At 39.2% G+C, this 23311-nt stretch overlaps 1 protein-coding gene across 2 annotated transcripts in view; it reads right to left on the reverse strand.

The window, feature by feature from the left end:
• Window positions 1-226: 226 nt before the first annotated feature.
• TESPA1 (thymocyte expressed, positive selection associated 1) overlaps window positions 227-23311 on the reverse strand; it is a 34853-nt gene continuing 11768 nt past the window's right edge. For both annotated transcript variants that reach the window (XM_008003539.3, XM_073020843.1), the window contains exons 4-11: window positions 18415-18464; window positions 17742-17795; window positions 16950-16986; window positions 16608-16706; window positions 14308-14516; window positions 13003-13814; window positions 11739-11838; window positions 227-1263 (exon numbers count right to left, since the gene is read on the reverse strand). In XM_008003539.3, coding sequence (XP_008001730.3) covers window positions 11740-11838; window positions 13003-13814; window positions 14308-14516; window positions 16608-16706; window positions 16950-16986; window positions 17742-17795; window positions 18415-18464 — 1360 coding nt within the window. In that variant the 3' untranslated portion in view covers window positions 227-1263; window position 11739. The remainder of the gene's footprint in view (window positions 1264-11738; window positions 11839-13002; window positions 13815-14307; window positions 14517-16607; window positions 16707-16949; window positions 16987-17741; window positions 17796-18414; window positions 18465-23311) is intronic.

A 23311-nucleotide genomic window follows, 5' to 3' on the forward strand; every position in this document is an offset into this window, starting at 1 on the left:
AAACTATCTTAATAGGAGAAAGTTCATTTTTTTCTTTCGGTATGGCGAATTAGTAAACACAGATGGTTTAAAATTTTTCCACCCTAGCCCTTTGTCTCTGCCTCACTAGGTATCAGATTTAGTTTGTGCCTTCTCCCCTAATGCTGGCAACAGCATCAGAACAAAATCAACTTCTGTTTATCATGTCTGGTGTAATTTTTTCCTTTTCACTTTTAGTTATGATTTCCCTCAAATTCCCTCAAGTCCCTCTCTTCCTGTCATTTTTTTTGTCTCATAATTTATTAGGCAGCCAAATAATACACTTCTGGAAATGCATATATCTTACTTCTCCCATCCTATTAATACTAACACTTTCTCAGGGGAGAAATGTGTCCAAGATGCTCTGAAACCACATACTGCCTAAGAGAGCACTGCATGTGCTCAAGCCCTGTTTATTGACAAAACATTTAACTTCCAAAGCAAACTACAGCTGTTAATTAGCTTTAAAAACATGCCATGATTTTAAAAAAATTATTTGTATTGTTTTCTGCCAGCAGAAATAGTGTTTTCCTCCCCCACAATGGCTAGGAGAAGAGACTCTGAATCTTACTTATCTCTTTTTCTATAAAGATGCAAAATTTTGGGTAGAGAAAGAAACTGGATTTAAGGAGGAGCCTCCAAGTTGATTTCTTCAAAGGAGGTCTCAAGAAGAAAGATAGGACTCTGGTGTTGTGGAAGATTTTCTGGAATTTAGTTAGGAACACAGGGATGAACAGAGGTATAGAGGGAATCCTACTGTGAGATGAAGCATGCTTTTAGAGCCAGAAAGTGAGATGTCCTTCCTCTCTTAGCTTGGGCCCTTTGAAAGTACTAGAAACAAACTTGTCCCCTAAACTTGATCTTGAAGTCTCCTAACTGCCCTTGGCAATGTCAAAGCTTGGGAGAAAATTAAGGCTTTGTTCAGTTTACTGTGGTCCGTATTATATATTTTAATACATACATAGTAGATACACCAGTGTACAGAGAAATGAAACGATGTGCCTAAGGTCTTTTTCTGTGCATGCAGCTTGTGGCAGCATTAGGATGTAGATTCCAAATCACTCAGTCTGGTCTTCTTTCCCATGTACCATGCTGCCTTTCTCCTGCAGAATTTGGGGGTTTGGAGGACCAAGGTGTAGGGGCTGGATGTTGAGGGCAGTGCAGTTTCCTGCAAGAGGTTGGAATTAGGTTCTTCTGTGAAGCTACTTCTGTCAGACCACATGCTGTTGTGGTGGTGGAGAAAGCCTGCAATGGGAATAAAAAAGATACATATCATGCATTTTTGAAACAACTTTGGGTACTGAGGTTAGTAGGAATTTTCATACCTCAGCTGTGGAAATGTTTCTCAGTATTATAAGTGATATTTAAAGTCATTAGCAGCAGCAGCAGCAGAGTCATGTGACTTAGGGTTTCTGCTCTTTTCATCATGAGGTGAGATTCCTGCAAGAATTTACCTCTTACTGTTTAATACTTATAAAAACATATATTTATACCTTTATTCTTTTGTATAGATTGCTGAGCACTGTTGGAGAATATCACTAAACCACTATCAATTCATGTTCTGCACCTTGAAATGAGTCTAACATTATTCACCTATTCAACTAGCAATGCATTTTCTATTAATAATTATTTCTCTTGTTTTTTCCCCATAGTAGAATTCTCAAATTTTTACCATTCTTTTCCTGACTCACACTTTTTAGTAATGACCCTGCAGGAAAAAGAGAGAAAGAAATAGGCAGAATTTTTCTTGACTTCCTCTCCAGATGACCAATATAACTGTATTGACACACATTATCTTTTTTTCATTTTGTCTTTCCTCTAATCTCAGAGAAATATCTGTCACACTACTTTATGGCTAGCTACACCCTCCAAAAGTGCCTTGGATCTCATCTCATCCCAGTTCCAGTGACTTCACACCATCATCATCCCTGATATGGTTTGGCTCTGTGTCCCCACCAAAATATCCTGTTGAATTGTGATCCTGAGTGTTGGAGGTGGGACCTCATGGGAGGTGACTGGATCATAGGAGCAGATATCCCCCTTGCTGTTCTCATGACAGTGAGTGAATTCTCATGAGATCTGGTTGTTTAAAAGTGTGTAGCACTTGCCCCTTCTCTCTCTCTTCTGCTGACCATGTGAATATGTGCTTGTTTCCCCTTCACCTTCTGCCATGAATGAAAGTTCCTGAGGTCTCCACAGCCATGCTTCCTGCACAGCCTATGGAACCATGAGCCAATTAAACCTCTTTTCTCTATAAATTACCCACTCTCAGGTAGGTCCTTGTAGCAATGTGAGAACACACTAATACAATCCCTTCCCTCCTAAACCATGGCCTTTCCCATTCTATTGATTCTTTCCTTCCAGGGAAATATTTACTGTATGCTGAAACTTTCCCCATCCTAGAAAAAAATTATTTACCTACTTTCTTTTCATCATTTCTTCCTCACTTTTCATATTAATATTTTAAAGTCTTGTCACCCAAATAAAAATATTCTTATCAAGGTCAGTAATTGTTATCTAGTCACAAATACAATGGTATCTTTGCATTCTCCTTCCTATTGGATGTTTTATGATAAATGTTACTGAAGACTACACCCTCCTTCTTGAGAGAAACATTACTTGTTTTCTATTTGCAACTTTTTTTTCTAATCAATATTACTCCTTTATATACATTGTTTCCTGATAAATCCTTAAATATTAATATTTCTAAGTTTCTTTTTTACTTCAGATTCTGATTCTGCATACTTTCTTGGGTAAGCTATCTTTCCTCATGCCTTCACCTATTATAAGTAAGCCTTGAACTCCAAAAATCTCAATTTCTAGATTCCTTTATCCAACTGCCTTATGGATTGCTGTTTGAGTTTGCCCTCCAAAATTCATGTTGGAATTTAATTGCCATCGTGATGGTATCAAGAGGTGAGGTTTTAGGGAAACAATTAGGATTAGATAAACTCATCAGGTTGAGGCCCCATGATGGGACTGTTGGCTTGATAAGAAGAGGAAGAGAGAGCTGAGAGGGCATGCGCTTGCTTTTTTACCATGTGATATTCTCTGCCATGTTATGAAGCAGTAAGAAGGCCCTCACCAGATGTGGTCCCTCAACCTTGGACTTCCCAGCTCCCAGAACTGTAGTAAATACATTTCTTTTATAAAGTAAAATAACCAGCTTGTAATGTTCTATTATAGCAACAGAAAACCAATGAAAACATGGGCCTCTTTTTTATAGTATTTTAGAAGTACCTTACACTCACCATGTCAGATACGAACTCATCAGCTTTTTCTAAATAGTCAAACAAGATAACTAGATATTCTTTCAGTACAGTGTTAATCTTGACTTTCTATTTACACTGCTATTTTACAATTTTGCAAGGGCAGAGGTTACTTTAGAGATTTATGTTGGGTAGAGATGCAAAGAATTTCCATCCAGTGGAACCAGTAATTCGAGAGATAAAGTTTATGCTGTTATTGAATATTAACCAGTTTTGTATCTAATATGGCAATCTATTAAGTTATCTCTCTGTATAAACTGACTTCTCAAATAGTCTTTGGACCAGGTCAAGCATATTGCTGGTACCTTTAGTAATTAATGAGTTGAGTAAAGTCTTTGAACATGTTTATCTACATTTGCATGAGAGTCATTATTTTACCTTTTTGAAAATTACACTTTAATATATTTGCCTTCCAAAGTGTTATTCCTATTTTACTTCATTCTTAATAAAATGATATTTACATCCATTTAATCACCCAAGAGGAAACCTGTATGCCTTATCTTTCTTTCTGTTCCTTATTCCATTTTTCCTCCCCAAACACAAGTCTAATCGGTCCTGGTTTAGACATTTTACCTTCTAAATATCTCAGAAACTCACTCATCCTCCCCTCCATTCCCACTGCCTTCAGCTTATTTCTGATCATCACATTTCTCCTTAGGTTTCTGCAGTCGATTCTTAAATTATTTTCCTTACTCCGCTGGCTTCCTACCCAGTCCATCTCCCATACTTCTGCCAGAATCATCTTTCTAAAAGACAAATTTAATCACATCACTTCCTTTGTAAATTTCTCAGTGGGTTCCTATCTTAGACTAAATCAAAACACTTAAAATAACACAGGAGACTTTGTTTTATAACTTCCTTTCTATTTATCTTTCTTATTTTCAGTTTTGATCTTTCTCCAGCACATCCCCTTTCTCCCACTAGGCATAAGGTGTAGTTTCAGAACACAATGTGGTATTCCATTCACCTGGTTTTTAACTTATCTTTCTCTCTGCCGAGAATATCAATATTCTGCTTTTCCTTTTTCTACTCTCCTCAATCACCTTCTCCCTGTTCAATGTTGGACGCATCTGTCCAGACTTACCTTTGCTACATCTTTGCCAACACACATCGTTAAAAAAAGTAATGTCATCTTCTGAGAGGTTAATTTCTGGTCCTTATGGCATTTAATGAAAAGTATTAATAACTGCTGATTTTCTTGTCATGTTTTTCACTAAACTATGTGCTCAAAGCATCCTGTGAACATTTCTGTTTATTCCGTATAATGCTTCTCTTGCTGGTGAGTTTACAAGAAGGCAAGTACATTTCAGTGGTGACAAAGGTAGTGAGAGAATTGCTACTTAGCTTAAAGGGTCAAGGCACACAGTAAATGAAGGTCAGATCCAAGTACAGATAGTGAGGATTGCCCTGATCCACAGTAACAGCCTAAACTCCTGCTCAATCAGGGCCATATGCTGTGATCAAAATGGCATTGACTTGAATTTCAGGAGACCTGGGCCTTAGTTCTGGCTCTGATACTAACTAGTTGCATGATCTTGTTAAGTCCTTTTCTTTTCCTGAGCCCATTCAAGTATAAAATGGATTTCAGGTAAATGAAATCACAAAATGCAAAACCATAGACAAAAGAAGACTGCTGTATCTTCTTGTCTCTTCCTCAGTCTTCCCTTTGTCTATACTGTCTCATTCTTTCCTTGGCTGTGGAAGGCGGAAAGATAATTTCTATTTGCACGGCATAATCCCCATTTTCTAAGTTGTAGTTCAAATGGATCACCAAGGCTACTTCCAACGCGTCCAAGGCACACAACTTCAGGTGTCAACATTCACATCAAAAGCAATGTAAGCATTGTTTTTGAGGATGTGCAGAGAAGAGGAGGTCCCGGCTTCATCCACACTACTTTACACAGTCCTTCTGGTAGAAAGAGCCTCTAGTAATTATACTGTAGAGCATTTTCAGAAATATTGTCTTATGTAAGTCTTATATAGAGAGATGATGTCCACAAGATTCATCCATGCCATCACATATTGCAAGGCTTCCTTTCTTTTAAAGGCTGAATAATATTTCACTGTATATATATGTCACATTTTCTTTATCTATTCATCCACTGATGGACATTAAGTTTCTTTCCACATCTTAGTCACTGGGAATAGTGCTGCAGTGAAAATAGGAGTGCTAATCTCTCTTCAGGATCCTGATTTCAATTCTTTTGGATAAATACCCAGAAATAGGATTGCTACATCATATGGTAGTTCCACTTTTTATTTTTGTAGGAAACTTAGTACTGTTTTCCATAGCCTTTGCACCATGTTACATTCCTACCAACAGTTTACAGAAGTTTCAGTTACTCTACATCCTTGCCAACACATATCTTTTTTTCTTACTAATAGCCATCCTAACACATTTAAGGTAATATTTCATTGTGATTTTGATTTGCATTTTCTTGACGATTAGTGATATTGAGAATCTTTTGATATACCTGTTGGGCACTTGTATGTCTTCTTTCAATAAATGATAATTCCAAAATATATAAGAAACGTCTTCAACTTAATAACAAAACAAATAAATAGATCATCCAATTAAAAAATGGGCAAAGGTTGACAACCATCCCTTTGAGATGTAATTATCAAGGAAGATAGAACCTTTCTCTTCCAGTCTCCATGGGCAGGTGGGCGTCTAACTTAAGCACTTTGTTTTAACTTGCAAAACCACTTCCTGGCTTAAAAATATGAGAAGTTAATTTTTTTCTTTGCATAAAGCCACTTGACTGACACAGATGGCCACTCCAATTACCAGGCAAGTCTAGGGTGAACTGTGAGCCACAGATGATTCTGTTAAGTCTTCTTACTTGAGGACAAAGTATTGTTTATTTGACAACAGCCATGTAATGGGTTGTATCTGCTTGGCTACGTACAAGGGTAAGATTTCGTTCTGTCTTTGCAATCTGTTCAGTGGATGTTCTGTAATGCATATCATAGTCTGCTTCAATGCTTATTCAAAAATAAAACTGCTTTCTTTCTTTTGCACCTTTGTGGAGTGATTTCCTGGGGTGGGAGGAGATTTTGTTTTTAATTATATTTTCCCAACAGAGGCAAAACAATGTTGGTAAGAATTGTAAATGAGGTGGAAAAATATTCACATTTTCATGGTGTGCTCCCACTGTCCCTCCGCCTTGTCTAATCTCTTCCTACACTTCACATCTGACAGTCCCTCTTCAGAATTTATTTTGATATAAAAATAACTATATCCAGTATCATTATCTATAAAATGGGGAATAATGAAAGATCTTATATCATAGGATGAAATGATTTAATACCCATAAGTGCTAAGGATTCTGTCTGCTATGTAGTAACACCTACATATATTTGTTGTTATTGGTAATATTATCATACAGAACCATCTTACATCAAAGAGAAGACTGCAGCTACCCAACTTACATAGGTTCCACCAAGCACAAAACAGATAGTGTTTTGAGTTACCCACCATTTGGGAGTATCTCAAACTAGTTTTCTTATTTGTCTTGTGCTCTGAATGAACATTCCCCCCAGTCCCTCCTGTCTCTTCTGCTGTCACCAGCAGGGTTGACCAAAAAAATGAGCTTCCACCTCTAGATATGGTCACTTCACAAAGAGAATAAATATTGGCCTGTGCTACCTCAGATCTGGTAAAAGAAACAAAAAGAACAACAAAATGTAAAAACTTTCTCCTTGACTCTGCCTCTTATAAGCATGATAAAGGTCAAGTGGTTTAAATGTCAACACAGGAAACCAGTAGAAAGAGCTGTGAATTTGACATTTTTGAGCATGGTGGAAATCATGAGGAAAGGTGTGGGTCATCCTTCCTCAGGAACTTGGAGGAAGATTAAAACCTCTTTCCAAGCAGACACTAAATGAGAAGGTGGCAAGTGAAGAAAGCTGTTGGCTGGGAGTCAAGGTCCTCTTTCAATAGAAAAGGTGCCTGTTTGACTTCATTTCATGTTGCCATAACAATGCCACAGATACGGCAATTTTTAAAGGAGAGAAATGTATTTCTTACAATTCTGGAAGCCGGCAAATCCAAGGTTAAAAGCCCGTATCTGGTGAGGGCCTCCTTGTAGCATCATCCTATGGTGGAAGATGGAGGGGGAAGAGCACGAGAGAGCAAGAAACAAGACACAGCCAAACTTGGTTTTATAAAAAGCTCACTTGAGATAACGAATCCTCTCCCACATGGATTAATAGTGACATTAATCCATTTACGAGGACAGAGCCCTCATGACCCAATCACCTCTCAAAGGTTTGACCTCTCAGCACTGCATTGGGGATTGAGGTTCCAATATATCAACTTTGCAGGATTCATTCAAACCACAGCAGTACCCTTGTGCTAATTACAGAAAGGGACTCACGTTATGTGAACGAATTAGAAAAAATTGGATCTCGCTCTTAGAAGATGAAAGCCCTAGAGTTTTTGGATGGCAAGCTCAGTAGGGCGGGATTCTAATTCCCATTTGCCTGCTCAGCTGGGTGTCTCTGGGCAATGCACGGGCTGCACAATGCTACACGGTGGCTGGCTGAGTGCTGCTACCACTTCCTATCCACTACTAACAAGTAGTAGTTAATACCTGGGACTTGAAACGACATTATAATGGAAGATCATTAATCTCCAGGAAATAATTACAGACTCTAAACAAGGGAGAAGTGGGACTATTTCCCAGCAGAACTGAAAAAATTATCCCACTTAGCTCTGCCTTTGATTGTGGTGAGTGAACTTCCCCCTTCCATATTTATCACACAGGCTTTAATATTGGCAGTACTGAGCTGTTGCTATAGCTCTCCCCTCTTCTTGAGATTTCTTAAAGGGTAATAGAGGAGTGGATTGAGAGAAATAGGTTATAGCTTTGTGAAAAGACGGCTAAACAAATGTACAGGACATTGGAAAAATTTGGGAACTACTGTGACCCCTTCCTCAGCCAAAGACTGTGTCAGGAAAGAAGAGATCTCTTATTTTTCCAGGTAATTATAGAAAAAAATTCTACAAAATATCTTCCTAACTTACTTGAGAGAAAAAGTGTATTTAATTTATAAATTTATTCTATTTCATTGATTATGATAAACTATCTTTTGTAAGACTCGTAATTATTTTACATTTTCACTTAAGGAGGCAAATAAAGACAACTAAATTGGCTGACACTATGAATTTTAAGGCACAACCTAATTTCAGAGATGTTAAAATGTGGAAAAATGTGTGCCTTAGAATCAATAAAATACAGCATTTTAAACCATTACCTCTCCAGCTGTAATGAAGCCCCATCACAGGCAGAAAATGGAATCTAGTTAGGTACTGGAAATGTGTGACTCCTAGCAATACTTTCTCCCTAGCAATTCAATTCTGATATTTTAAAATACTAACCTTTAGACAAAGTTGGGACAGGTTTGTGAGAGGAACTTGCGTTCTGGGCGTTGCATAGATTGCCCAGAAGTGTATAACCATATAAATCCTGCACACAGCCTGCTTTGTGGAACATCTTGGCATTTTTCTTGTGCAAGCCTGACATCTGCTGGACAAACGACACTTAAGCAAAGTGCTGCATTTTAGAGTATATTCAGTTCTTGGCAAGAACCTACTTGTGGGGTATACACTACACATTTTCTGAGAATTTGCATGTAATTTTTATCTTTCTTCTTTTATAGGTAATGTGTTTTTTCCTTCTGTCTTCTTTTATGATTTTTCCCTTTATTTTTGATTTTCTGTAGTTTAAAAGTTACATGCTTAGGTGTAGATTTTTGGGGTTTTTTTTTGTCTTTATTCTTTTCAGTGTTCTCTGAGCTTTCTGGATCTGTGGTTTGGTATCTGACATTCATTTGGGGGAAATTCTTAATTATTATTGTTTCAAATATTTCTTTTATTCCTTTCTCTCTTTCTTGTTCTTCTGGAATTTCCATTATGCATATGTTACACCTTTTGTAACTGTCCCCTTTCTTGGATATTCTCTTCTATTTTTTTTCAGTCTTCTTCTCTTAGCTTTTAAGTTTTGGTGGTTTTTATAGCTATAGTCTCAAGCTCAGAGATTCTTTCCTCAGCCATGTCCAGTCCACCAATAAGCCTATCAAAGGCATTCTTCATTTCTGTGACACCATTTTTTATCTCTAGCATTTATTTTTTATTCTAAGGATTTCCATCTCTCTGCTCATCTGTTCTTACACACAGACTACTTTATCCATTAGAATCCGTATCATTTGAGTTGTTTTAAATTTCCAGTTTGCTAATCCTAACATCCCTGTCATATCTGAGACTGGTTTTAATGTTTTGTCTGTTTCTTCAACCTGTTTTTGCCTTTTACTATGTCTTTTTTTTTTTTTTAATAACTAGACACGATGTACTGAGTAAAAGAAATTGATGTAAATAGGCTTTTAGTAATGTGGTGGTAAGGTTTAGGGAGAAAGGAAGTGTTTCATGGTCTTAGGGTTAGGTCTGAGTCTTCCAGTGAGCTTGTGCCTCTGGATTGTGACTCTCATCTGTGCTTCTCAGTCCTCTCTGTCCCCTTTGATGGGATGGGTTGGCTAGAGTAGGCTGGAGTTGCATGTTTCCCTTCCTTCAGGTCGGTTAGTCTCTGATAAAACCTCATCCGGTTAGGTTTTTGGTATCTAATTTCTCCCGAGGGAAGACTTTGTTAAGAGGGGTAGAATGCTCTGGTGCATTTCAAAATGGTTCCTTTCTCCTGTCCCCTGTTGGAAACACTAGGGGATTTTTCTCCTGTATTTCCTGTGAGAACCTAGTTGAGCTCCTAGAAGTAAGACTCCCAGAAATAAGGGGCCTCCCAATGACTGGGTCTCCCTAGAGTTTTTATTTCTCAGACTGGTCCATGCTGAGCATCCAGTAATTCCTCGGTTATTGTCCGGATTCTCTACTGTGGTTCTGATTGCTGGGGGAGTTTATGCTTTGCAGTTTTTGCTCCAATAAGTCATAAATCTTTGTATTTGCCCATTCTCTAATTTGAGGGGAAGTGGTTTGCCCTGTGACCCACTTCTCTGATGGGTCTAGAACGGTTACTAATTTTTCAGTCTGTTCAGCTTTTTACTTATTGTTTGGGCAGAGTGACCACTTCCAACTCCTGACGTGCCAAACCAGCAACTGAAACCATCTGAAACTTCCTGAAGTGCGTATGACATATTGATGCCTTCTGCTATTTACCTCTTTTGTGGGTGACTAAGTATATACATATGATTCATATACCCTGAGATGTTGGTAGTAGGTAAGAGAGAAAGAAGAGTTTTAGATTCCTAAAACCACAGAAAATTAGAATTAAAACAGTTAGAGTTGTAAATATATTTGTGTGTCTGAGCAAGTACCACTGATATTTTGGAGTATTAACCAAGAAAACAATTGGACTAGAAAATGCAGAAAATGGTACCCAGATATCCAAAACAAAGGAATCTCTAAGCAAGATTTATTTACTTAATTCAAAAAAGATTTTAATTTATACTATCTGGGGAAAATACCATTATCCCTTATATCATTTTCTTTGTGGTTGTAGTAGATGGGTGGTTAAAACTACAGGAAGACTAATTTTCATTAGTTTAAATAATAAATTACTGGTCAAACTATTGAAAGGTATAAGAGATACCTCTGAAAGAAAATTAATACTGAAAAACTCATATCTGGAGGAAAGAAATTTTAGCTGCAATAAATAACAGTGTGAAATTCATTTCCTGCTTTGACAAGGGGAGGGAGAGCTATGCTCATCAGACCGTAGTTGCAGAAAGGAGATCAGACCCTAAATGAGCACGACTGGGAGGTACATTGAAGAGTCTGCCGAGTCCAATGATGTGGGCTGATTAGAACATAGCTGAAAGCAGGTGTTGGGATATTGATTGCCATGGCTGGTCCTCACCTGTTACAAAACTTCTACTACAATGCGTTTCAAACTTCAATATGCAATGAATTATCTAACCTAAAGATCCTGGTAAAACTGTGATTCATTAGGTCTGGGGTAGGGGCTGACAGTCCACATTTCTAACAAAATCCCAGGGGATGCTGATGCTGCTTGTATCTGTAGACTACATTTTGAATATTAAAGTTCTACACAATGTCTCAGGAACAGCATTTCTCAGACTGTGATTACCAGGCCAGCAGCAATAGCATCACCTGAGAACTTCTTAGAAATGCAAATTCTTTGGTTCTATCCAGGCCAACTCAATCAGACACTCTGGGAGTTGGGATCCGGTCATTTGTATTTTAACAAGCCCTCCATGTGATTGTGGTGGCTGCCAAAGCCTGAGCATTATTGATCTAGAGAAGTATTTTCCAGCCATAATAGAATCACCTGGAAGCTTAAAATAATTAGTCATTGGTTTCCAATTTAATCAGAACCACAGGATGTGGGACCCTTTATTATAGGTTTTTTTTTTTTTTAATCTTCCTCATTTGATTACAACGTGCAGCCAGGTTTGAGAACTGCCTGAGAGACGCCCACTTACTTCACGAGTCTTTGCCAGCAAAAGTCTGGTGGTGGGGCGGGTGCCTGGGTCTGCTGGGCCAGCGACTCTGACTCTCCTCCTCTTCACTGTTGCTTTGCACCTGTAACCAAGATCCCACAGAACTCAGCCAGAGCCAAGGGGGAAAGGGGGTAAGGAAAGGTGCAGGTGGCAGGTAGCTGTAGGGGAAGGAGGCTGAGTGTATTTGAGAGACACCCTCTTCTGTGGTGTCAGAGACACAGTAATGAGGAAGGCAGGAGCTGAGGTGTGGCTCTACATTCAAGGAGATGTGACATACATGCAAATGATATTTCAAATAATCACGGCTTCTTTTGTGGCAAGGATTTAAAAGCTTTTTAAAGAGATCCCAATACTTCATGGAAGTACCTTCCATAGACCCAGGCAAGAGGAGTTCTGAGTTTTAGAGGGTCGGAAGAGTTGGTGGACTTAGACAATGTAAAGAGTTGGTGGACTTACATAATGTGCCCATGTGTCCTGCACTATTTGTTTTAGAACATTCTTTGGTTACCCAGAATCACAAGGTTTGCTGGTCAAATGGCCCCAAGCCAGTTGCAGGAACGTGCGCTGGTTTTGACTGATGACTGTTCTCTCAAGGGCTGACCTCTCCAGTATTGTATGCAACCTAGGCCCAAATGATGACTGATGGCTGTTTGTGTAGGTGGGAGCTTGTGGCATTTGGATGTGCAGGCTCGGGTGACCAAACATGGGCATGCAAGGTCCCTGATGGTATAGGACAGGTCTGGGCATGGGAAGAGAAGGGGACAGGTCAGGAGCTGGGGAGTGGTTCTGCTCACACTGTCACATTCTAGCACAGAAGTCCTAAGAGTCTGAGAATCCTAGATTGAAATCTGGACTTCTAGGTCTTTATGGTTAGATATTTGTCAAGGTAAGGGAGAATTTATTTTATTTAAGAGTGGTTAGCTTTGTGTAAAACTGCTCTCCATTTGTAATCTTATGAGGACCACAGCAAATGGTAATGACAGGTGTACTTAATGAGAACATTAAATGGCAATCAGATCAGGTAAGTATTACCAAAGGAGCTCTGAAAACTTGACTGCTCTTAGGAAACCAGGCCTCTTTCTCTTTCTCCCTGTATATTAAACCTGAATTCAAATCAGAAAGTATATATCTGGCTAGGACAGGAAGCCTGGGTTTTTTTTCCCCCAAGGGTCCTAACCCTTCATCTTCTGGGAAAGAATCTACAGCCTTTCTCTGCCAGTCTCTCCCTCACCTCCAACCCACTTACCTCCTCCGAGTCAAAAGTGTCCTGTGGCTGCTGGCTTAAAGACCGACGCAGTTCTAGTCTGTCTACACTCTGCTTCCATTTCTGCTGGGTGATGGACAGGTCCAAGGACTTAACCTTCCTGCCCATGAGATTCTTCTGGAACAGGCTCTTTCTTGCTCTGCTCTTTCTTTTCCAGAAAGTCTCATCCTTGGCTGGATGGGTTTCTGTATTGGTGGCTGGTAGACTACACAGCTCTCTCCTTATCTGAGCTGGGTCTGTGCTCCACTGTGGATCTTCTATGGGCAGAGAATGTGTGCAACAGGGTACCTTGGGGTTCGAATCCAGAGTTTGCGATGGTGCTAGCACTGTGGACATCCCCTGCTGTGTTTCCTCTTTGCAGCAGAGGACACATGGATAGGGAGAAGTGGACAGCTTTTCACCCTCAACAGGGGGCACAGGATCTTCCTGTGAGAATTGTCCCAAATCAGAGTCTTGCTGGAGGACCTGCTTCTCTTCTTTCACTTTGTCCATCACTTCCAACACAACTTCGTCCAAACTGTTCTTTCTGGGGGTGTTGTGGGGTGGTGGTGGCCGATCTCGGGGGCATGTGTACAGACACATCTTGGAGATGGCTTTCCGAAGGCGGTCTCTGGGTGAGTGGGGTTCAGGCTCTCGGGACAGAATCCTGATGGATGGCACATCAGTTGGATGGTTGCAATTCCAGAACATGTGGGATGGTGTGAACTTTTGGACGGGTGTCTTAGACACGTAGGAGTAGAGACAGAAGAAGGCATCAGCTGTGACAGCCAGTGTTTGCACCTGCTTAAACCTGCCTGGGTAAAAGAGTTAAAGATGGTGAGTCTGGGGTTCAACAGCAAATTTTCTTAAATCTCTCCCTTCAGAAGGCTCCCCAAAGCTCAAAATTCAAGGAGAAGCTTCCAATTTTCCTACTAGTGTTTCTCCCTTTTAGATTTCTAACACCCAGGGTTCTTTTTCTTGAATTTCATGATTTCTTGACACCCCATTCCATGGAGATATTCCAACTGGGAAATAAAAAAGAGGGATAAGGTTTATAGACATCATGCTGATACGATTCACCAAAAGGCAAGAAGGCCTAAAGGAAGCAGTAATGGCCTGAAGTCTCTTGAAGGCTATTTCTTTAAGAGAAAGAATCAGACAGAGTTCTCCATCTTCACTGAAGACAACATAAGAGGAAATAGACACAATAGGCAAAGGGTCAAAGCTAACCAAGAGAAAGCAGAATTTGAAGCCACTGAGTCCTAAAGGGTAAGGGAAATAGAGCAGGTGTCTGGGAGGGACACTCACTGGCCAGCATGAGGCAGGGGTCTTCCATTTCAATCCTCCGCACCTGGGACTTCAGGAAGAGCTGGAAATCAATGCCTTTGGCCTGAGAGGGGGTGGTGAAAAATCGGGCAGGTATCCGAGAAGTGTCTTTGTCATCCTCTTGGCAAAAGCCCAGACTGAAGAGGACATCTTCTGCATCTTCTTGCACTTTGTCGAGAATCTCTGAGATGCTGAAATGAGGGAGTTTGGGTAAATAAGGGACAATTTTGAGACATACGTTAATTCAGAACATCAGACTATCTAATAAAAATGTCAGAAGACTGAAATTCTTTTCTGTTCATTTCTCTGCTTTTCACTGTGACTTTGAGAAAAGCTTTCACTTCTCTGAATCTAAATTACCTGTTTGAAACAGGGAAACTACAATCCAACCCTAGTTATAAAAACTGAATAAAATTTTAGAACAGTACTTTGAACAACTTATTGCAGATGGATAAAAATTTAAGTAAATATGAAAGGATTTTGAAAAATGAAGAGCAGTATAGATACAAATAAATTTCATGGCTGAATCATTAAGTGCTCAGTTCCCAAATTTGCCATCCGACTTGCCCCAGTGGTTTTTGTGTGGGACGCCTAAGCAATGAATGTGTAAGAAACATAGAACCCCTGAAGGTCAACATTTTTATTCCTGACCTCAGGGCAAAAAGTAATCAATAAGTACATCCAAAACCTGATTTTGAGAGGTATGCTCCTTTCTAGCCTGTTCTCAGCACAGAAGTCCTGTGTCACAGAAAATCGCATGCATGCGCTCTCCCTGTATCGTATCAACCTGGATTTACGTCTAAATCGGAGTTCCACCAACCCGGGTGACACTAGAGCTTAGTAATTGTGTTTCAAACAGTGAGGCTAAGGGAAGCTATTGTTATTTGAGGCTTTGAATAATCACTATCACTCTCTTCAGAAAGTATTCTGGGCTTTTTGATCAAATAGGGAGCATCTTGTTTAGCTAATAGCTGGACAGTCAGAATCCCTGGATCTACTCTTGTGCTTGCCAGCTTTTATCTTCATGGTCCTAAGTTTCCCTATCTGTGAATTGTGGGCATAAAACTGGATCATTGCTTCTCAACCATGGCTACATGTAACGACCACTTTTGCAGGCTTTAAAAATGCATATATTTGAATCCCATCTCCAGACATTCTGATTAAATTGAACTAGGGTATGAACTAGGACTAAGGCTCAGTGAGGATAAATTACTAAACCTGGTCATGTGACAAAATTTAAGTATCAGAACCAGGTCTCAAATTCAAATTTTGACTTCAAATTTCAGATAATTTTCATTATATCATATTAGTTTTCCAGACTTTTCATCTTTTTTAAAGAGTTATTTGTGTGTATATTTTGCCCACCCTATTAAATCATTCAGCTCCTGGGGCCAAGCTATTTGTCTGCTTCATCTTTTCTTTTTTTATTTTTATTTTTATTTTAATTTCTGGTGTACATGTGCAGGATGTGCAGGTTTGTTACAGGTAAATGTGTGCCATGGTGGTTTGCCGCACCTATCAACCCATCACCTAGGTATTAAGCCCAGCATGCATTAGCTATTTCTCCTAATGATCTCCCTCCTCTCACCCAACCCCCTGACAGGTCCCAGTGTGTGTTGTTCCCCTCCCTGTGTCCATGTGTTCTCATTATTCAGCTCCTACTTAGACGTGAAAACATGTGGTGTTTGGTTTTCTGTTCCTGTGTTAGTTTGCTGAGGATAACAACTTCCAGCTCCATCCATGTCCCTGCAAAGGACACGAACATGTTCCTTTTCATGGCTGCCTAGTATATGTACCACATTTTCTTTATCCAGTCTATCACTGATGGGCATTTGGGTTGGTTCCACGTCTTTGCTATTGTGAATAGTGCTGCTTCATCTTTTTCAAATTCCATACAGTCATTGCCTGGTCTACATGTCTGAATGAATTAATATTTTATTGCTTCATTCAATCAGCAAATTAGTCAATTCATCAATACATTGTTTACCGAGCACCTACTCTGAGTCTTGGAACTGTGATGGTACCAATACTGTACCTCCTGGGTACAAGTTTCAGTGGGAGGAGACACCTATATTTTGCACATAGTTTTCAGCTCTGAGAAGACTCCTCTGCATCTTTCACAATTCTTGAAACAAATATGGTCACATGTTTCAAGTATGCAGTAAAAGTACATAAAAGCTCCAGTAAGATATCTGAGAAAAAACAGGCCATGGCTCTTGGTTCTATTCTCCTATGCTTCTCATCTTCTCCACCCTTCCACCCTGACAAACTTTAGTACCTACCTTGAACTAGTCTTGTTGGTCCCCGCAGTCATGCTGCTGGAAGCCAAACTACAGCCAAGATCAAGTAGCTGGAAAGGCCTGGCTGTCTCGAGGAAACTCCTGCAGAGATCAAAGCTGATGTCATACAAATCTTATTTCCAGTTTGCACCCTGGCTTCAAGGAATCCCTGCTGGGCTTATTCACCCCCTGATGGGTACCTTTTAGTCTATGCAGTCGTTGTTCGTTGGAAAGTCTCACTTTCTAATGTGAATCTTTAGGTCTTTATTTTAATCTCTTTGACCTACCCCAATTCACTGATTTTTAAAGGAGACATCATTTGCCCTGGCTGAACCTAATACTTACCTGGAGAAGAGTTTGCCATTGGCGGCCAGTAGTGTGGCTGGACAAGAAACAGAGAAGCAAAGAACAAATTAGAAGGGAAAATGAAAATCACCTGCGTTGCCCCTCTGAACTTAAAACTCAGTCCCCTCCGTTTCCTTTTGTCACTATGACAGACTAGCTGGACCCCATGAATTCTGTACTTCTTGGGGCCTCAAGATTACCTAACACAGTTCTGGAATAAGGACAGATATGCCAGAGAGTAACTGGCCTTAAGCCTCTGAACTTCTGACCCATGACTGATGTCTAGGCAAGAGCCCCTCTGTGCTAAAAAGGATGGAGTCATTTGGTCCTCCTGGCTAGTGTTCCTGTTCCCCTACACAAGTCTTTACAGGTCCCAGGAGACCCTGGTAGGTTGCTGTGCTTTCATTCTTTACTGATGCCTTTCTCCTCCTGAAGTATCGTCTCTATTTGACACCCAATGCACAAACTTGTTTGGAGTTTCTGTACAGAAAACAGTCTTAAAGATATCTGGGCAGCAAATGTTATAGTAATTTTATATGTCATTGTCCCGGGGTCAAAGGAAAGTTCCAATGGTGAACCAGTAGGAGTCATGATAGGCTGATGAGGAAGTGTTTCTGGGCATGTGATGCCTTCTGTATTTTACGTTAGATAATAATGAGACTGCCCTTTCCCTATAGATAAGACCCCAGGGATGGGCTGTTTCTTTTTGAAGTTTTGCACTTCCATCCTATCCAAAACTCATCCAATATATATCCCGTTCTCATCCCAACCTCAGAGAACTGTGCCACTTACCCTCTGCTCCCAGGGTCAAGTCATCTTCAAAGCTGGTCCCATGGCTGCAGAAGCCTGTCCAATAATCAGGTGAGGGTCACAGAAAATAAGGATGGAACATAACGCATGCACACCCACACCCCTGCATACACGAACATCTTTATATGCTCTTAGACTAGACTTGCACAACCACATAATCATACTAGATATCCACATGTTTGTCAAATTATTGTACATATACCACCTCAGAAGTCATATTCATTTTTGATTCAGAAAGAATCATACATACATTCACCTATAACCTTTCCCCTATATCACATAGTTATGTACATAATCCCCTGCCAAACAGCAAACACACGGGGGTGTGCACTCACACCCATATAAACACATATTATAAAATATATAAGAACTTTATGAAAGTTCTTATCCTACAGCAGTGGTTGTTATCTGAGCAACCCCTAGCAGAAGATAGCCTATGACTGTTAGTGAGCCTGTGGGCTCTGAGCCAGCATATTCTTCCGGATTTCCTGAAGCCTTGTGACCACGAACAGTGTTTTGCAGCCAGTTTAAGAACACTCAGGTACTCTTTTGCATGCCTATGCATGTACATGTACATAAACACTCACATACACACACGCACAGGTATGTCACTCTCCAGGTAGAAGAACAACAGAAGGACAGAACCTGTACTCACCACTGTAGATAAACTGTCCTGCTTCCTCAGAAAGTCCTTCTTCAGAGTATCTAAACCAAAAACAGTCTTATAGGTTGAAGTCACTTACTACATTTTCCCAGGAGCTTTTAAAAGCTCATACATGTTCATATTCTTTTCCAATAAGAGTCAGTAGTATTTAATTTGCTTTTATATTGGAGAAAACAAAGACAGAGTGGTTACTTGACTGAAAAATTCACAGAAGTAGTTGGGGAAACTGAGGCTGGAATGCACTATGTTTTAGATTGTGCTTCTGTTGTCCTGGCCACAGGACTAAGAGACAAAAGTCAGCCTAGCAATGATTCTTCGATCTTTAGGTAAAATAGGAAAGAAAGAATATTGAAGCAAAACTGGAGAATTACATTCATAGAAGCAGGGGTTTGCGTGCCATAATTTCCAAATTGCAAACATAAATTTCTGGGTCACCTTAACTACCCACACTTCCTTCCTTCTCTCTGAACCATGTTATTGCTGAATATCACGTCATTCAGGAAACAGAAGAAATCGTATCCCGGTTAGAGATATTTTAAAATTTTCAGACATGGTCTTATCAAACATTTACCATCGCCACCAGAAGAACAAACAGAAATCAGCATAAATGGTAGTGAGAGACAGCTCGGTTTTATAAACAAGGAAGAAATTCTGTCTGTCAAAAACAGGTGTGTGAAGTAATCTGTGATAGGGCTTTGAAATGGGACCAGCACATCTAGATGCTAGTCCCGGCTCATTGTGGCTCTTTTGTTCTCGAATATCATGTAAGGGAATTTGGATCCCTAGATATTATCACCATCTAAGCCTACTTCAAACACTGACATGTTGTGAATTTTGTAGAGTTTGCTTTCCTAAAGCTTTTTACATGGAAGCTGTTCATGGTGCTTTAAATGTAATCTCAAGTGGAGGTTGGAGGGAAAAGGGTCAGTAACGTGAGTTAGCAGGGAAACTGAAGAGCGTCCACTGGTGCTGGTCCTAAAGGAGCTTTTCTCTTCATCAGTCTCCAGCAATCCAGATTACTCTCAGGCTACTGGAGTATCACTTCATGGCGTGTGTAACAGTGGGAATGGGCTTAATAACCAAATATCTGTAGGTCAAGTTCTGCCTAAATTTTACAAAATAAGTCATTACATATATAGATATCTTTTGCTTGTAACTCCTTTCAATAGTAAAAAAACCAACCATGCTTACCAAAATCTGAATTTTCATATGTCCTCATGAAAATTCATAGAAGCAGGTTCTACATCAAAGGTTCATTATAAAATGTGAAATAATAGGCAAGCTCGTTAAGAATAGGTAACTCTAATAATGCACCTAGAACTATAAATATATTTTTGTCTTCCTAATATATAATTACATAAAATATGCGACGGTATAATACTACAAACATGTGTAACTATATATAATATTGACTATTACTACCAAAAACAGCACGATAGCTAATATAGTCAAGTACTAGAATATTGCAATTTACTACTGCATTTAATGCTTGTGTTGTAACTGCACAGTAGTGCAACTACTAAGGCCTACTATTACTAGAGGTACAATTTAAATAGACTACAATTCCATTTCTAGGTTGTACCCAGTGGACATGCCTGTATATGCTCCCCCAAGTAAATACTAGTAGTGATAACCAAGAAATAGAAGCCTCCAAATCCCTATGTATTATAAAATTAAGCAATTATATAACTGTACAACTTAATATTGCACAATAATAAGAACAAGTTACTACTGCATGCAAATACATGGATAAGCATCATAAACATAATGCTAAGCAAAAGAAACACACATAAAACAGTACATGTTGTATGACTATTTCTATAAAGTTCAAAATAATCCCAAACATATCTATGATGTTACAAGTCAGGGTATTTGTTACCCTTGGAGGCAGGATAGTGAATGGAAGGGATGGAAAGGAGGAGCTTGGAATGCTGGCAATGCTCTGCTTTAGGTTTCATGGGTGTATTCCCTTTGTGAAAATTCACTGGGCCATTTATGTATTTATTTATTTGCCTATGATTTATTTGTTGACAGGGTCTCACTCTGTCTCCCAGGTTGGAGTACAGTGAGAATAGCTCACTGCAGCCTTGAACTCCTAAGCCCAAGCAAGCCTCCTGCTTCAATCGCCTGAGTAGCTAGGACTACAGGTGCTGCCATGCCTGGCTAATTTTTAAAAACTGTTTTGTTTTTTCTTGTAGAGATGGAGTAATGGTACATTGCCCAGAGTGGTCTTGAACTCCTGGGTTCAAGCATTCCTCCTGCCTTGAACTCCCAAAGTGCTGGGGTTACAGGCATTCCAGGTGCCTGGCCTCAGTTATATATTTAATACTCATTTATTTTTCAGTAGGTATATTATACTTCAATATAATTTATATTAAAAAGAAAAAAGTTACTGATATGTATGCTGAACTTCAATACGATTTACATTTAAAATGTCACTGATAAAATTTCTGGTTTGTCCAAAGCAAAACTCACTTGTATTCATTGGATACAAGTTTTTATTGGGTGCTCATCCTACATTTTTCTTCTTTAGTTATAATCTGCCAAGTATTTCTATTCTGTTTATGAGGAACAGGCCCTGATGGGTCTTGGGGAAGTCTGTGGAACCTTCAACAGAAGTGTGGACATGGGCCTGGAGCTATTGATGCTTTCTCACTGAGCACAATGATCTGAGACTTTATGGCCATCACTCAAGTCCAAGGCCTTCCATGGGTTATTGGATAGGCCATAAAATCAATGACCAGGGACTAGATCTATAGCTGCTCCCCTCTTCCCACCCTTGCACTGAAAAATTCCTTAGCATCATTTTAAGTCTCAAATAAAAGAGCCAAGATATTGCTCTTCCTGTATACCCAGTTCCTAAACAAATAGTAGGGAGGAGGGGTTGGATTGTGGGAAGAAGTATATGGCTATTTTTAGCTTCTTCTAGATGTTTCCATAGCTACCTGCCTGCAGAGATTTAAGCTGAAGCCCACACAGATGATTTTTGGGCTCCCAACCCCACCTCTGGTGATTCATGAGCAACACAGTCATGTCCCAGAAAATCTCGAGAGCTTAGGAGGAGAAAGAAAAAAGGAGAGGCATAGTTTGCAAAGACATGCATGATCAGATCCGGTGGCAGAATAGCCGGCCGCTAGATTCAATTGCACTGAGAAACATTGACACTAAATTGCCTGAGATGTTGGTGGACTCTCCTGGAGAGCTTGTCAGAAAAGAAAATGCTCTTGCTACCAGAGGATGTTTGGCTTTGGAAAGAGAAATTGAAACTATGTGGTCTTGGAACAAAATTTGAAAAGTGCCCCTCAGGGCACCTGGCAACAGAGTGGACAGATAATCAGTAAATGTGGGCTCCTTGTTTATCCTCTTTTCTCTGTGGTCTTGGAGCGTGGAATATTGTGGTAATTCAGAATCTCATATTTAAAATGCATTTTCCCTCTATCTTCTTCATTATCTATTACCAAAAGTCAAGTGTACTCTCACTATCAATCATCGTCATTATCATCCTTTAATTTTTCTAGCTTTTCCATGCAATTAAGAAGTATCACATACTTAGACAGAATTAGAAAACAGAGGAAATTGGAAAATTTTCTGACTCCAACAATTCCCCTTCCAAAGACAAATGCAAGTATGTTGATTAACTCTTTATGGCTGTTTTGAAGTTTAAATATTTGAAACCTTTTCAAAACACAGATACATAATGAAAATGTAACAGATACCCTTGTTCCAGTCACTCCATTTTCACACATGTAAACATTTTTCCATATTTGCTTCAGAAAAAATAAAATATTCAGTAATATATAATATAAAATAAAAATTAAATACTAAAGATATAACTAAAGTCTTATTTTAATTCTAAAGTCAATTCTTTTCCTTCTTCCAGGTAACCACCATCCAAGAGTTAATATGTATCATTTCTGGGCATATTTTTTCTGATAAATAAACAGATGTAGATAGATGGATAGATATAGGCAGACATTTTGTAGAATGACAGGTAGGTATAAACTCCTCCTTTATAAAACTCACCAGTCACTATTAAAAGCACAAAACATATACACATATATTATCTCATTTAAGCCTCAAGAGAGCCCTTAGACTGTATTATTCTGAGTGTCCCACTTTATAGCTCAAGTGTCTACAGTGAACAGAATTTAAGTTATTTGCTTATGATTGGTTAAACACTTAGTAGCACAAGAATTAGGCTCAAATCTTGGAGACTTTTCACTAACCAGACCACCTTTTTGTCATAAATTTTGGTTCAGGGTTTATCTTTGTAGAGCATGAGTGAAGAAAGATGAATTCTAGAATTTATTATCTTGTATTTCTGTGAATTTATTATTTTCAATTAGGATGAAAAATGTTCTAAGGCAAGGAGCATATTTTAAACTACTTGGCACCCCTCTAGGTTATTCAGATAATCAGACAGTTAGCAAAAGCGTAATTAATAATTGTTGACATGAATTGACGACTCAAGAGTAGTTAATGAGATAAGGACATTAACTGAGCTGACTGTTTCCCCTGTACATATCTGGTAAGCATTTTAAATCCTAGGACAGTTCTCATCCTAGGCTTCTCACCCAAACCTGCAACCATTCGGATATTCTGATTACCACCATTCTTTTCTTCCTGTAGTTTGTGTGTCCTCTAATTGACTTTTAAGTCAATGAATTGTGAATAAGATGAGAGCAATGAGAACAATAGGTTTTTTTTTTTCAAACAACAAAACAAACACAAAATAAATCCTTCCTGGCATTGCCTTCTTGGGCACAGGTGAAATAAACAACCTTGGATTATTTGGTGCTATTTATTTCCTACCAAATAAGCAAGAATGGGTTTCTTTATGCCAATTAGTAGATGAGTTTAGATTAAAGGCTATATAAAACTTGAGACA

Source organism: Chlorocebus sabaeus, chromosome 11 (genome assembly GCF_047675955.1).
Source record: "Chlorocebus sabaeus isolate Y175 chromosome 11, mChlSab1.0.hap1, whole genome shotgun sequence".
Lineage (NCBI taxonomy): Eukaryota > Metazoa > Chordata > Mammalia > Primates > Cercopithecidae > Chlorocebus > Chlorocebus sabaeus.